This window comes from Apodemus sylvaticus, chromosome 11 (genome assembly GCF_947179515.1).
Source record: "Apodemus sylvaticus chromosome 11, mApoSyl1.1, whole genome shotgun sequence".
NCBI lineage: Eukaryota > Metazoa > Chordata > Mammalia > Rodentia > Muridae > Apodemus > Apodemus sylvaticus.
The window spans coordinates 67,144,292-67,159,906 of NC_067482.1; the positions used below are offsets into that span (position 1 = coordinate 67,144,292).

Consider the following 15,615-nt stretch of genomic DNA (forward strand, 5'->3'; position numbering starts at 1 on the left):
ACCTCTTTGGTGCTGTGACTATGGTGGTAGTGGGTGGTAAAACTACTCAGCTCACGGCAGGAACTTGAAAGAAGGAGCTAAGGTTCTTGTATCCTCTTTAAGATGACATCCCCCAAATGACTGGATGAACCCTTACTAGTGTTTACTTCTTAAAGGTTTTACAACTTCTCCAAAGCACTATGAACTGGGGACCATACCTTTAACACATGGGCTTTGAAGGATACTTAGGTAAACCACAGCAAATGGGAACTTGAAATTCTGAAAATAGACACCAAGACTAATGCTGTGTATGAAAAAGGACCCCAGTTAGGAAAATGTCCAAGGTGAGACACGTCCTTGAAGTGGAAGCTTAAGGGTTCTTTGGAAAGTTGGTTGGATGATATTTTGCTGAGGTAAACACATGAAGGAACATTTAGCTGAAGCAGACACAGGTGAAAGGATGTTCTGCTAAAGCAAGCACATGAAAGGACACGTGATGAAGGAGTCTTTGCCAACAACAGGCCTGTATTGTTCCACTTTACATTGTGTAGTTGAGCCATTTGTTGGGATGCCGTAGAGAGAAATAGGCCAAAATACTTGTGATGGTGTGCTGCAGTTTCTTGTTGCTTCCCAAGTCTTAAGCTGATTGGCAGAGTGATGTGAGCTGAGACACACACACACACACTGAAGCAAGAGCCATGGAGAAGTGATGTTTGGAGGAAGTATAAATAGGACTTGATGGACAGTGACAGAGGTGAGCTTGGCTTGCTTACAGAGCTAGCTGTGTAACCCTCGTGGTTCTCACGCCTCTGCTGTTCTTCGCTTCGCTGAGAGAGGCACAGCAGAGAACTTCTCCTGGTGTTTCTTCAGGTCGCTCTTGATGGCATGTGCTGAGGCCAAGGCCTAGCTGTCTCTCCTAGGTAGTGCCATTGCTGCTGATTCATGGTTGCTATCCCGACTCTCTCTATGGAACTGGACTGCTGTGAGGTGTGTGGGAGTGGATCGAGCTGCTGCCACTGACCTGGGAAATGAACTGCCGATTTCCAGACAGCACAGACGTCAGTTGCTCTGAAGAACCAGGTCACTACCCCTGTATCTTTTATTTCCCGCTACCTCTGGTGGGTGGTGGGCTAAAAGGGAAGTTAAAGCATTTAAGAATCATCATTAAAAATAGATTTTGAAAAAATTAAAGTTACATGACCGACCCTGGACTTCTGACAGTTATTTGGACCTTAAAGGGAGTGGTATCTATTTCAGGTAGTTAGGGAGAACTCAACAAGATAGTGTGCCTTATGTGCATCTTGTAGGACTTGGTCTAAAAAAACCCGAGAGAGCCTTCCTAGTGACAAATTGAGACTTAGGTGTCAGGAGGTGAGACACTTGGCCCTGTCTCTAATGTCTGAGGAAGGATGGATCTCAGAGATTAGTATAGCTCGGGCATTGTCTACTGTATTTGTTGCTTTTCTTGTTGATATGAGCAAATATCTAACAAGAAACAACTTAAGGTAACAAGGGTTTGGCTTACTGTTTGGGAGGAGAGTCAGTTCATAATGGTAGGACAGGCACGTGGCTGGAGCTCTCCAAGCTGCTCCACAGACCGGTAGGAAGAGACCGCACAGGAAGTAAGGGCAAGCTATTAGCCTAAAGGCCCCACACCCATAGATCCACTTCCTCTGGCTAGGCCTCATGCGCGCACATTTAGAGAGAAAGGCTGTGTGTAGACAGTTTGACAGTTAGCCATGTGAAAACCAAAAAAAACATAAAAATAATAATAATAAAAAAAGAGGCCTCAGAAGAAACCTTGGACTTCTGGCCCCCAGAACTGTGGGAAAATAGATTTCTGTTGTTGAAGTCACCCAGGATGTGGTGTTATGTTATGATAGTCCTAGTAAGTAAATGCATACAGCAGCATGCCTTTACTTGTATAGTAAGAACCAGAGGGGAAATAATGTTTGTTCATTAAAATAAAGGAAGTGAATGCTTGGGGGAGTCTCTTGTCTCTGTTTCTCTCTCTCTCTCTCTCTCTCTCTCTCTCTTTCTCATGTGTGTGTGTGTGTGCATACATGTGCCATTGAGATCTATTTACATATAAAAATGAAAGAAAAAACCCAAGAGCATTTGGTCTTGCATTTCAACATATTGGCCATCCTTTCTTTCACCAGTTCCATCATTCTTTCTAAAAGTGTACCCCTAAATCAACTTACCTCAGTAACAGATGTTGATTAGCTACTGAAAAGTTATGACTTATGAGTGTTTTGTCTACATGTATGTTTGTTTATCACACGCATGTTTGATGCCCATGAAGGTCAGGGAATTGAACCTAGGTCTTCTAGAGATGTAGCCAGTGTGAGAACTCTCTTTAGCCCTGATTTTATTTTTAAACTAATGGTGATGATCGATTCTTGTACTGTACTGAGATTATGATTTTGTTTCATAATGGCAACCTTGTTTTTTGATGCTTCTTTTCAAAATCAACCCTCTGTTGGAAATAGTACTAGGTCATCATCATAAGCTTTAGATTTGCTGATCCTCGCTAGTAATTCTTCCTTAAGCCTTCACAAACACTGCTGGGAGATTCCGGGAAATGCCTGCTGTCAGTGTATTTTCAATTTTCTAGAGAACAATTTGACACCTTCCCCACTTCAGGTTTGTTTCCTATAAGAACGAGAGTGAGGGAAAAAAGCCACCAACCTAGGGATGCGGCTTTTCACCGCACTTTACCCAGACCCTTTGTGGGGGTAAGTGGATAGGGGTCGGTTAGAGATTGCCTGTTGTCATAACTAAAGAGGTTACAGAGAGATGACCAAGCTGCTAGCCTGGACTTTAGTAGCAATTCAGATCTGTTATGGTTGTAGGAACTTACAGTAACAGTATAACACTAATCAGTCTTGTCTCTTAGGCTAAAGTTCAACATGAATTAGTCATATCTATATCCAGATGATTAATTGATCTTTACTCAGCCCATGGGGATAATGTTGACAGCTTCCTTGAGAGGGAGAATGACTCACAGGCCTTAGTTTTTAAATCACTTATTTCTTTTATGTTAGTCCTTGAAACAAATTCCTTGAAATAGCCAAATTCCAAAGTAACTATTATTTTTCTTAGTGGACTACAACCCTTCCAATCCGGGCTATAGTGAAACTCCGTTCTTAGGTGGCGATTTTTGTTGTTGTTCATCTAACTAAATGTGTTTTGTTCTAGGGATGTGCTAGCAAACAACAGGGATACAAATATGTGCATGAGACATAGAATGTGATGTATCCATAGTTAAAATGGGACAAGCACAAGGATGCTGGGTGCTTCCCTCTTTCTTTGGATATTCTTGGTCCAGCTCCTAAGGATAACCTCCTCATCTAGCTCTATGTAATGGGTACACTGAAGTCGGGTCCTGTATCCCAAAATGGCTACAATGAAAGATCAAGATCAAGCAAATAAGGGGCTAGCAAATGTCTTTTGAGATTATTAAAAAATATAGAGGCAAATCCCTGCTGAAAACAGCAGAGAACAGAAAGGAAATGGGGAACAGAGGAAAGAGGAATGGGGTGGAGATGGAGGGAGAAACCCGTCAAGGACTTATCAGTTCTGTCAGCTGTTTGTTTTCTTTTTATCTTTTTTTTTTTTTCCTGTTTCTTCAGCCACCTCTCTGCCCCAACAACTAATGAAGCACACAGGAGCAAACTTATCATCAGATCTAGATACATTTGGCCAGAATTTTTCACTTACTGATTTGTGAAACCCTGGGCAATGCCTTAATTTCCTATGTCATAGCTGTCTTCAGTGTTCTCTAACATTGTTTACAGGGACTATTCATGACGAGGTATTTCTATTAGCACTTTAAATATACACAGATTTAGTTTTCCTTAAAATCTTATGAAGTATTTATTCTCCTCACCCCATTTTATGTAAGAGAATACTGCAGTCAGAACACAGGTAGCTTTCCAAGGTTAGCATGACTAGAGTTTGGTGAAACAATGAACCTAAGTTTCATCTCCAGAGTCTGTTTTTCCTGCTCAACTTGCATGTTAATATCAAAAGGTAAGAACTAGAACTAGATGCACAAATAGACATACTTTCTATTCAATTTTTTTGAGTCTGATTCTTTTTAACCATTGTCATGAATTTTTGGTAGGAAATACAAAGGTGAATAGAGCATAGAGCATATCTTCTGCTTACTGTCCAGAAGTTTATGGCTGTCGAGAAAAGACACCCCCTTCCTTGGTTCTCAGCCTTGCTCTTGCTTCTCGCATTTCTCCATGAATTCTAAAGCCACGGGTGAGAGCAGCATTTGGTAACTGGGAACAGTCTACTGGAGGGCTTAGATGAGGACAGGTGACGTGTACAGGCCTCTCTCTGGGCAGTGACCTCATTTACGGCCCTTTCTTCCTGTCTGAGGCTCTACGGCTTAAAATGGCGGGATTTGTGCTAAGGCTCTCTCCCTATTCCACAGCTATGATGGCTCGCCCTTCCCCCAGCAGGCTCAATCTGGCCGCTCTGGGACTGTTCCCGATCTGAGGTGTCTGTCCTCCCTCTGGTGTTTGCAGTTCCCCAGGGCCACCATCCCACCCTACTGCGCGCCAGGAGGGAGGGTGAGGAGGGGCTGCCAGGTCCCCAGCTTTCAGCTGCAGGGAGGAGGCCATGCTTGCTCGGCCCAGAGCCAGCATCCTGGGCCTAGCAAACCCCGAGGCAGCAAAGGCGGCTGAGGGCTCGGCGCGCGCACACTCCACCCGTGCAGAGCACGCAGGCTCCATCTGACCACGCAGGTCGGCTGTCCCTGCCTCAAGGCCACGCGCAAGGAGAAGCGCCTTTGCCCCCTGCCCCTGGACAGAGCGTTCTTATGACATGAAACGCAAGAGACCAGGACCGACCATGCACACCGCAGGAGGGAGCTGTGCGCCTCCGCGCGCGCCGGTCACGTGGGCTGCTGCCCCGCATGGCGGCGGCCCGCGCGCCCCCGCGTCACGGCCCGCGGAGCCGCCGGGCGCGCGCGCCGACGGGGCGGGCGCATGCGCAGGGGGGCGCGCCGCCTCTGCCCCGCGGCGAGGGTGTCTATGGAGAGGCGGCGGCCGCGGCTGCTGAGGCGGACGCGGAGGCAGTGGCGATGGCGCCCTTCCCCGATGAAGTGGACGTCTTCACCGCCCCACACTGGCGGATGAAGCAGCTGGTGGGGCGCTACTGCGACAAGGTAAAGGAGCGCGGAGCGGAGGGCGGCGCGGAGGAGCGGGCGGGCTCCGGGCGGCCTGGCCTGCGCGCCTCCAGCAACCCCCGCGTTGGCGCCGCGCGCGAGCCGTCGCCTGCTCCCCGTCACCCGCGCGGCTCCCGGACCTTCCCACCGGGGTCCCGGGAGCCCGCGCTGGCCGCGGCCTGGCACGAGCGCTCGCGGGACTGACCTGTGCAGGGGTGAGGGGCGCTCCCGGCCGTCCGGGGCGGCCGCCCGCGGGGTTCCCGGTCCTCGTCCGCAGGCCGCTTCTGCGGTGACTCGCAGCCACAGCACTGCTCGCCCGGCCCCCTCGGGCTCTTGTAGTCGCTTTGCAAACACTCCATCCTTTCCCTGCACCTCTTGACTTGCTTCCTGGATCCACAGCAGCGTCTTGCAGCCACTGGAGCAGGCTTCTTTTACCTTCCAGCTTTGCACTGTTTTGGTTCCGTACACAAGCCTGTTACACGGACTGGGAAGACCTGCACTCTCCTTTGCTGCTATATATATTTTTTTCCTTCCAGTATTAATTTTTTTCCCAGATATTTATTCCTTGTAGATTTTGTTCCGAGACAGCTGTGTTCCTCTGTTGGACTTTTTACTAGGATCAAATGAGAGGGGCCCCTAGGAAAAGTTGCCTTGCTGTGGAACTCACTTTGGACTTTTAATTGCTGTAGTCTAAGTTGAAGAAGCACTCTTGTGAAGCTGAGTTGGGGACCTTTTTCTAATGATACTGAAAACTCTGAATTGTCACTTTGTGTTTGGAAGGTCATATATGAGTAAATTCTGGGCAGTCATGTGTTTTGTAAAAACTGGAGCAAATAAATAGCTGTTAAGTAATTATTACTTAAAGATAAAAATAAATTGACTTATGAGAGATTACATGGAATTAGCACCACTATTAACAGCAACCAAGAGTTGTCTTTCAATCTGGAGAGGTGCTAGAAAGGAAGCCAGTGCCTTCACTGGTAGGGCCACGGGAAGACCCACAATTTGAAGTTTCAGATCTTAGCATCCTGTCCCACAGCTCTTTCTCTCCCTCCATTTTGGGAAAAGAAAAACTAAAACTCAAAACCAGTCCTAAGCAGGTGTACCTTTAAACACCGTGACTATATAGGCTCATGGTTCGCTACTTGGTTGCTTGTTACTTAACCCTAGCTCGTTAAAATCCAAATGGCTGAACCCTAATTCAAATTGGAATCTCTGAGCTTAGAACCCAGATGTCAAGTACAGGTGAGAGTCAGGTCCCACAAAGGTGATTACCACTTTTCCAGGGGAGGCTTAAGGGCTGGCTAAGCCTTGAGCAGAAGAATATGTATAATCTCGGTATTTTTCAGTTAGTGGTTGTGTTTTTTGTAATCTCCCCACCTTTTGTTTCTTTCCCCTTGCACTATCCTTTAATTTCAGGAATTTCTCAAAAAGCAAAAGGGGGAAATAAGTGAGGACTAATGGAACCCCAGGCTTCCCCCCCCCCCCCCCCGCTAGTTTTGGGGAGGGGTAGTCCCGAGACCCCCTGGTAATATAGGCGAAATTTTGTCAATTTGTACATTTTCCTTGGTGCTTTCTATAGCTCGCACTCTCTCTTTTTTTCTTCTGTTTTGTTTTGGGGTTTATTCCAGCATGGTTTCTCCTGTATAGATCAGGCTAACCTCGAATTTAGAGTTCTGCCTGCCTCTGCCTGGAATTAAAGGTATGAGCTACCTTTACATTTCTTAAGATGTTTCACATTGTCAGAGGATTATGACCTTCCCAAATAATCAAAATTTGTAATGTCATGTCCAGTCTCTTTTTAAAATATTGAGAAAGTCAGTCCTTATTCTTTGGTTTGGTTTGGATATTGTTTTTGAGGTAGTGTCTGCCCTGGTCCAGGTGGCCTTGAGAACTCACTGTATTCCAGACGTTGTCCTTGAACTCCCGACCTTCCTTCTAGATTCAAGAATTACAGCATTTGTCATCACCCTGGGCACAGTCATTTTTTGTGTCTCCTTTTTGAGACTATTTTAATATTTGAAACTGCGGTTGACTTTAAAAAAATGAATCAAATAAGATTATTCTCAGTAGTTAAATATTCCCTATTGCATAAGCTAATTTAATAAAGCATTTTTAATTTGGTAGGGCTTTGGTCAAAATTACCACTGCTTCATCACCAACATTGTAAAAAAGTCACTAATTCAGAATTAGTTGAATATAGTTAATGAGATTATCATATCTATTCATCAAGAGTACTAACAATCCAGTTTTCTTTCTATCAAAGTAATTTAGTAAGGAAAAAAGAACTGCCAGGAATTTTTATCATTTCTTGGAGTTAACAATGGCCAGTAGAGGGTTGTCAGGATGCCCTTTGTGAGCCAGAGTGGGAAAATGCATGTTTGTGATGGCAGAATAGCCTTCACGGGGTTGACAGTGGTTCTCACGGGTTTGTCCTCTCAGGGCTAGTCCTCCTCTTTCCTTGAGCTGTATAGATCAAGGCTATCAGTCCTACAGCCTCCAGTAAGACTGCAAAAGACAACTAGTCTTTGGTTAAAAGTAAAAAGCTACAAAGTATATTATTTCACACTATTCTAAATTTTAACTAAGAATGTCCAGAAACTAAAGATTTCAGTTTTATTCCCAGTATTGAACTTGTATATTTAAAAATAATTTCTTTAGGAGCATCAAATCAGTTTTTCTATGATTTGAGCAATGAGTTATTTTAAGTGGTTACAGATTATGTTAATTATTGCTGTGTAATAGTTTAACGTGTTGCCTGTAGATTTTCTCACATAAACAGGTCAAACAGACAAAAGACAAGCAGGGAGAAGGGAAAGTGGATTTAGAGTCTGATAAGTTTTCTCTAATGAATTGTCTCTGGGTGTATCCACCGCACTCCCCATGACCAGGAGTAGTTGGCCAACACAAAACAGACTCCATAGTTTTTTGTTTTGTGTATATGTTGTTTTTTTTTTTTTTTTTTTTTTTGTCTTGGAATTTTTGTCTCATTGATTTTGTTAGTTTGTTTTCAGAAAAATGTGTTATGGAAAGGTTTCTTTATCTCTGTTGTGTAGACAACAGGCCTTAGGCGCAAAGCAGATAAAAGTGTTGTTTGCTTCTGTGTAGTGCTGGGATCCGTGGGCCAGGTGAGAGCTTGTGTGAGATCGTGATAGAGGCTCCTGACAACTCAACTCAGCTTTAACACGCCCAGCCTAATTTTCTTCATCTGAAGCTGAGAGAGCTTTTGATTTGTTTTGTAACACTCTGCCAAGAATCTTTGTTTCATAAGTCACTGACCTTCCAAATTGAAATATGTATAGAGTAAAAATTTGAGCCAAATGGTAGATAATCCTTGCTCCATTTTCTTCAAAATTTTTAGTATTTTCCTTCAATCCTCAAAATTTATTTCCATTAGTTCTTTTCTGCCTGCCTGGTAGTAATTTCTGTTGGCACGGTGAGGCGTGATTGCTGCTCCTCAGGAGTTCTGCTAATACAGAAATCCAAAGTGTGCAGTGGGAGCAAACGCAAGAAGGTACACGGTCAGGTCCATAGCAAGTGCTGGGAGTAGTCTCTGAATTGATTTCTGAGAACAGTTATGGGGTTCCTATAGAGATTTCCAACACACACACACACACACACACACACACTATATGTACCCAAGTTACAGAAAAGTTGGAGGGGCTTGAGGAGTTTAGCAGTTGAGAGCAGTAATTGTTCTTCCAGAGGACCTAGGCCCTATTCCCAGTACTGACATGCTAATTCACAATAGTTTGTAACTCCAGTTCTAGGGAATCTAATGTTCCCTTCTACCTTCTATGCAGACAAAACACCACCCCCACCTAAAAAAATGAGTGGTAAAAGCAGTTAGAGGGTGCCTGAATTTTTCAAGCAAGGATTTAAAAGTACCATCTACTTTTATCATATAAACAAGTACATTTTACAACCAGAACTAAGAAGAAAGTAAATGCAAAATTGAATAGATTACTTCCTGAAGGTCAGGTTCTTCTCCGTCCCCCTCAGTTTTCTACATACCTACATTGACATTTGGGAAGACTTACTGGACATAATACTGAATCTTGAGCTGAGAGGGAGGAAAAGGGAGTTTAATGGATTCTTACTACATACTGACATTATTTCTATAATCCTTACAAGAGCTTTGTAAGACAAGTGTTATCCTTCATTTAAAAGTGAGGAAATAGTCTTAGTGGTTAAATAACTTACCCAGCTTACTTGGCAATTAGAGCCTGAATTTTAATCCTAGAATTTTTTTCTCCCTCTGAAACCCATGTGCTTTACCTTACTTGTTGCTTATTACTAACTTTTTATGAAAAACAGTTAACTTGTAGGTCATTTTTTTCCATCTGTAAATTTAGCCAGAGTCTGTGTATATCTGATTTACTGAAAGTATGATCTGGATAATTGGACAGAAAATAAAAAATGCATCTGGGGTGGTAATGTTTGGATTCCTGCTGAGCATTTTCAGACCTATTTTCTAACTTACTGGCTTTACGTTACAGTTATTTTTGGCAATCAGTTTTAAGGCAAGCCTTTCTATCTTAGGCTGTACAGTATCTTGAGACAGAAAGGCAGTTATGAATTTTCATGTGAAAAACACCATTTTATTGTTTCATTGATGTTGATTCTGTGTGTCTTGTTCTATGTAGGTTCTTTGTTGAATGTGGTGGCACCAGAGTATATAATTGCGCAGGCTACTAGTGAGCTTTCATTCCACCACAGAGTAGGTTATTAATCAACTTTGTGCATCAGAAAAAGCATTAGAAAAGGAAAGTAGAAATGTAAATACATCCTAGAGTACAAAGGGAGATAGTTTCTCCTGAATTATTTCTGAGGTATTTATTCTCTGTCTGGATTTCACTGTATCATTTCATTATATTTTGTACTAAGGTCCTTTGTAGTAAACACTATTTAGAAAACACTTGGCCTGGAGCAGCGCTTCTCGGCTGAAGCACTGTTGACTCTGGGCTACATAGTTTGTTGTGGGCTGGCCTCTGCATTGTCAAGTGCTTAGCCGTGTTCTTGGCTCATACCCACCCTATGTCAGTAGCACTTCTCGACTAGTGACAAACTAAACTGTCCCCGGACCTTCCCTTTTATCTCCTGGGGAACAATGTTCCTTACAGTGAGATCTTTGTTGTTGGACAATTATTCTGACCACTTACTGTCTTGGGTCCAAAAAGATAGCTTTCTGTGTGGGATAGACATTTTATCTATGACATAAATTCACTACAGAAACTAAATCTCCATTATTGCACAGTTATGTGAAGGGTTATGTTGTATGTGACCTAGCATTTTTCAGTTATGTTTGTTTTTATTCTGTGGTGTTGAAGATTAAACTCAGGTACTTGCTCATGCTCAGTGCCCTACCACTGGGTCTGGGCATGGACGTGCTTTTAACTAGCTTCTGGTACTAGATTAAAATTATTTTTACGTGAACAAAAATTGATGTGGGTCATGGCTTAAGAACCTGTTTTCCCTTTTCTCTTCTTTGTTTTTGGCCTTACTATTTTATCAGGGCAACAAATAGAAAGGATTTAATACAAATGAAATTATATTCTTTACTTATTCGATTATCATTTTTCCTTTCCAGAAAGTACTTTTCAAATCTGATTATTTTTTCCCCCAGCTTTAAGGTATAGTTGATAAAGTTATATATATTCAAGATGTACAGTAGTGTGGTATGCATTTACAATGATTAATAATTGCCCAAATCTTAATCATTTGCTTACATATCATATATGATTTCTTTTGGGCTGTAGCAGCAGAGTTAAGTATTTGACATAGGCTTATACTCTGGAAAAATGAAAATATTTACTGTTTGACTCTACAGAAATGTTGCCAACCCCAGTTCTAGATGATTGACTAATGTGGTGTGGTTAACTATTCATTAGAGTGTCAAATCCACGAAGGCAGAGATTCTAATTTTGTCCCCCCACGTATTCCCACACACCAGGAACTACCTGGCTTATCATAGCTGCTCACTGACTATTGGAATAGAATAAAAAGTATCTGAATTTATAAAAATGAATATTTAATTTTTAAAAGACGGTAGGCATTTTGTTCCCAGTTAGTATCAAACAGTAAAAAAGATACTGAGTGAAAAAAAGTTACCTAGCTAAATAAATGGTAGAGCTGGGTCTCTTCGGGAATTAAGTCTATGATTATCTCTGATCGTACTGCTGATCCATGCTGCCATTTATGGAAGGTATTAGTTAACTCTGTTCTGGGTATTGGCTTTACTTCAGTTTTAGTGTTTTGCCATCACACCATAGTTACTGCTGTGAAAGGCTAGTGAAAACAGCTTAGAGCGTACTCTTCTTTAGGAAAGGAAGCCTAGGGAGTTTAGTGTAAGCAGCATTTAACATTTGTTGTTGATTTATCTGCCTGTTGTATTTAACCTGTTTGTTCCCCCATGTAAAATGAATTTTGTAATTAGAATTGAACAGTAAAAGTTAGATTTGGTGTAGATAATGGAACGTTTGAATATTACTTTGAATTTATTTATTTATTCATTTAGGCAGAGTCTCTATGTAACCCAGGTTAAGTTTCTATTTAGAGCAGGTTGGCCCTGAACTCAGAGAGATCCACCTGCCTCTACCTCCAAAATTCTGGGATTAAAGGCATGTATCTCAATGTTCTTGGCTTACTTTAGAATTTGAAACATTTCTTTAATGTGTGTGTTTCAAATAATTGAATTTAATTTTCTATTAAGTGTGAAAGCTTGGAGTTACACTAGAATGGTCATTTTCCTTCCATTGAATGCTCCAGTTAAAAAATGATGACACACTTTAAGTGTTACATATTATGTCAATTTTCTTAAAAATATACCTCTTCTGTGGCTGTGGCGACTCATGCCTTTATTCCCAGCTCTTGGGGTGCAGAGACAAGTGGGTCTTTGTTGGTTTGTAACCAGCCTGGTGTACATAGTGAGTTTCAGGTTAACCAGGGTTATATAATAAGACCCTGTCTCCAAAACCAGTGTTTTCCAATGTTTAAACTGTAGAAGCAGAGTACTAGCATTAAGAATGTTTTAAACAGAGGAAAAGAAGCCACATTATTCTAAGCTTCTTGTATGTACTTTTGGTATATCTGCTTCTCTTTATGATACAGAGAGTAATGAAATTTCAGGCTTGGAGGGAACTGGGTCTGATAGATTTTATTTAAATTATGTGATTCTTCCCCACCCCCCTTTATTTCTGTATCACCAAGTACTTGAGAATGCAACCTTCAGCTTTCTATTCTAGGGTACTTTTAAATTTCACAACTATAAGTTATTTTATGAATTTCCTTCATTTGTATTTTAATGTAATCATAAAGGAAATAGTCATGTTATGAACAAAAATTTAGGTGTACATTTAAATATTTGTTGTTATATCACTTCATGTTTACATCTATTAATTATGTCTTTTTAAATTTTTATTCAGCTTTCTAAAACCAACTTTTCCAACAACAATGACTTCCGTGCTCTTCTCCAGTCGTTATATGCTACTTTCAAGGAGTTTAAAATGCATGAACAAATTGAAAATGAATACATTATTGGCTTACTTCAGCAGCGCAGTCAGACCATTTATAATGTACACTCTGACAATAAGCTCTCCGAGATGCTTAGTCTCTTTGAAAAGGGGCTGGAGAATGTTAAGGTAAGTCACAGAGATTGACATGTGATGATACTGAAATTTTTATTAGCAACTTTAATAAGTGATATTATTTATGGCAAGATATTTATTTGAGATGGCTAGGAAGACTGTTCGTGAGGAATGGTTACCGTGGAAGCTTATAGCAAGATGGAGAGATAGAACTCAATTCTGAATATAAGAAAACGTAGGCGTTAAAGGGCCAGGAAGCAAGGAAAGAGCCAGTGGGTGGAAAGTTACTACGAGAAAACTCAGGACCAGGAGGATTCTTGTTGAATCAACTCTACAGGATTTTTGCTGAAGATAGGCCAGGGAATTAAATCCCAGCACTCTGGAGGCAGAAGAAGGGGAATCTTTGTGAGTTCCAGGTCAACCTGATCTACATAGTGAGTTCCAGGCCGGCCAATATAGGGAGACTTGTTTTCAAACAATAAAACTAACAAAATAGAACTGACAGTGGAAATTGTAATTCAGTGGTAGAATTCTTGCCTAGTATGAGCAAGGCCTTGACTTCAGTCTGTAGCAGTGGAGAAAAAAAGGAATGGCAGCTATAGTGTTTACTGTATTTTATTTTTCCCTATTGTAGGAAACTGACTGGTTAAAGAAGTCTTTCAGTTGTACGGCATGAATGGTGGCACTTACTTGAAAGTCCAGTAGTCAGGAGGGTCACTGTTAGTTCAAGTCCAGCCCAGGGTACAGAGTGAGATTTTTATCTCAAAAGATAAAAAATATTGAAAAAGAAAATGAAATGAGTTTGTGAGTATAGTTTAGGATAGTGATACATGTATATTTTCTTAATTTTACTTGCCTTATACAATATTTGAAAGTTAATCTGTTTAACCCTTTCAGTTCAGTGTAGCACAGGAGTAAGTTATAACTCCATCAAGCCACCATATATATCCTTTACTTAGACACTTTGCTTTAGAAAAGTGATTCAGTAAGAGGGGAAATTAATTTCAAAAGACAGAAAACACTCAAATTGAAGACCATTATTAAGAAATTCTACTAGTAGTTTCTGGAAGGAAAAACACTACATAGATCCAGAGGAGATGTGGTTGATTAGTAGAGGGAAGAAGCATGGGTGGTAAGAAAAAGGACAGTTCCTTTTTTATTGAATACTCCTTTGTACTCTTGGTGTTTTGTATCATACTCATGTATTATGTAGTCAGTAATTTTTGCACCAAAGTAGTGATTGTGGAGAATATAGGGGAAGGGACGTGCTTGACAATTATGTATGACCTAAGAGCAGTGGAATACTGGGATTATACAGAGTGGTAGAGGAAGAGAGAGAGAGAGGCGAGTGAGAGTTGTGCTGAACTTTGTATGTGGAAGAGGACCAGGCATTAAGGCTTATCCTGAACTACTTAGTAATACAAGTGTGCGTTATTAACAGGAGGAGAAGGCATTGGTAGATTTAAAGAACAGAAAGAGTGAGTAGTGTGAAAAGCAGATTTGATACTAACTAGCATATCAGTGGAATTGGAAGCCATACATATGGATGTGTTTAAAGGATATGTAAAAATCTAGCAGAGTTCAACAATGAACTGAATATTGGAAAGTAATTGAATAAATTATCTAAAAGAAAAAACAGGTCATGACAGAGATAAATTAGTACTTGTCTTACTTTTTAATTGCTGTAATAAAACACCATGACCAAGGAAACTTAGAAGGGTTTATTTAGAGCTTACAGCTCCAGAGGGATGAGTCTATAACATGCCTCCTGTGTGTCTGTGTGTGTGAGCTCAGTAGTCAGATCTTAAACCACAAACAGGAAACAGGAAGTAAACTGAGCTTGACATGAGCAAGAAATGATGAAGATGTTTACTCTCTTGAAGTCTGCTCCTGGAGGCATACTTCTTTTAGCAAGGCCACATCTCCTAAGTCTCCCCAGCAGTGCTACTAAGCAGGTTCAAAATTCAGATACCAAAGCCTTTGGGGAACATTCTCATTCAGATCACCACACCATCATAGTTTTAAGTATTTCATTATCTTGAATGTTCCCTATATTTTTACATTGGAAAAGATGGATAAATTACAGAGAGGTGTGATTTTAATTCATATGTGAAAGAAATGTTTGGCTCTTGAGAGGTGTCCAGAATTAGAATGATTAAAGTGTGAGTTCCTTGCCTTTAGAAATGTTGGTATTAATATATATGGCCTGTTTGGATAACAAAATATAAAAACTTCATAGTATATTTATAATATATTTTAAAGTATATTTGCTGTATTTTAATACAATTTAGAAACCGGGACTGGAGTTCGTAAGGAATTCAGAGCGTGTCGTCTTCAGGCTGAGTGGGAGGCAGTGGCCAGGCTGAGTGTAGAGTGTCGGACACAGGAGCAAGTGCTCCAGCACTGACTGCACCCTGGCTCCAAGGACATCTTTATGCTAAAAGAAAACTAAGTGGATTTCCTGTGATCAAGCAGTATGTAGTGAAGCAAATCTTTATACAACATTGCAGCGAGGCAGGATCCCCGTGCAGCCCGGGCTGGTCTGGAGCTTGCTGTGGAGCCTAGGCCAGCCTCAGACTTAGAGAACCATGTGTTCTGCCTTCTGAGTTCTGGCATTAAAGATAAGCCCCTCTACCACCTCCTGCTCAATGGGTATTACTCTTTGTTTCTAGAATGAGTATGAACAGTTAAATTATGCAAAGCAGCTAAAAGAGAGATTGGAGGCTTTTACAAGAGATTTTCTTCCTCACATGAAGGAGGAAGAAGAGGTAAGTAGAGTTTCTCTTTGTTATGATTTATATTCATAATTTAACAGAAAATTCTATTTTGCCTTAAGTTCCTCAAAATAATACATAAGAAGAAAATGTT

General features: G+C 41.2%; 1 protein-coding gene across 2 annotated transcripts in view; it reads left to right on the top strand.

Moving 5' to 3' along the window:
* The first annotated feature begins 749 nt into the window (after positions 1 to 749).
* The window catches only part of Fbxl5 (F-box and leucine rich repeat protein 5), a 40,511-nt gene continuing 25,645 nt past the window's right edge, over positions 750 to 15,615 (top strand). Inside the window, exons 1-3 of one of the 2 annotated variants that reach the window (XM_052198301.1) lie at positions 750 to 1,059; positions 12,586 to 12,801; positions 15,420 to 15,515. In XM_052198301.1, the coding sequence (XP_052054261.1) occupies positions 12,667 to 12,801; positions 15,420 to 15,515 (231 nt within the window). In that variant the 5' untranslated portion in view covers positions 750 to 1,059; positions 12,586 to 12,666. Of the gene's footprint in view, positions 1,060 to 4,980; positions 5,162 to 12,585; positions 12,802 to 15,419; positions 15,516 to 15,615 lie in introns of those variants that run through there. The other variant, XM_052198300.1, reaches the window with a different exon arrangement.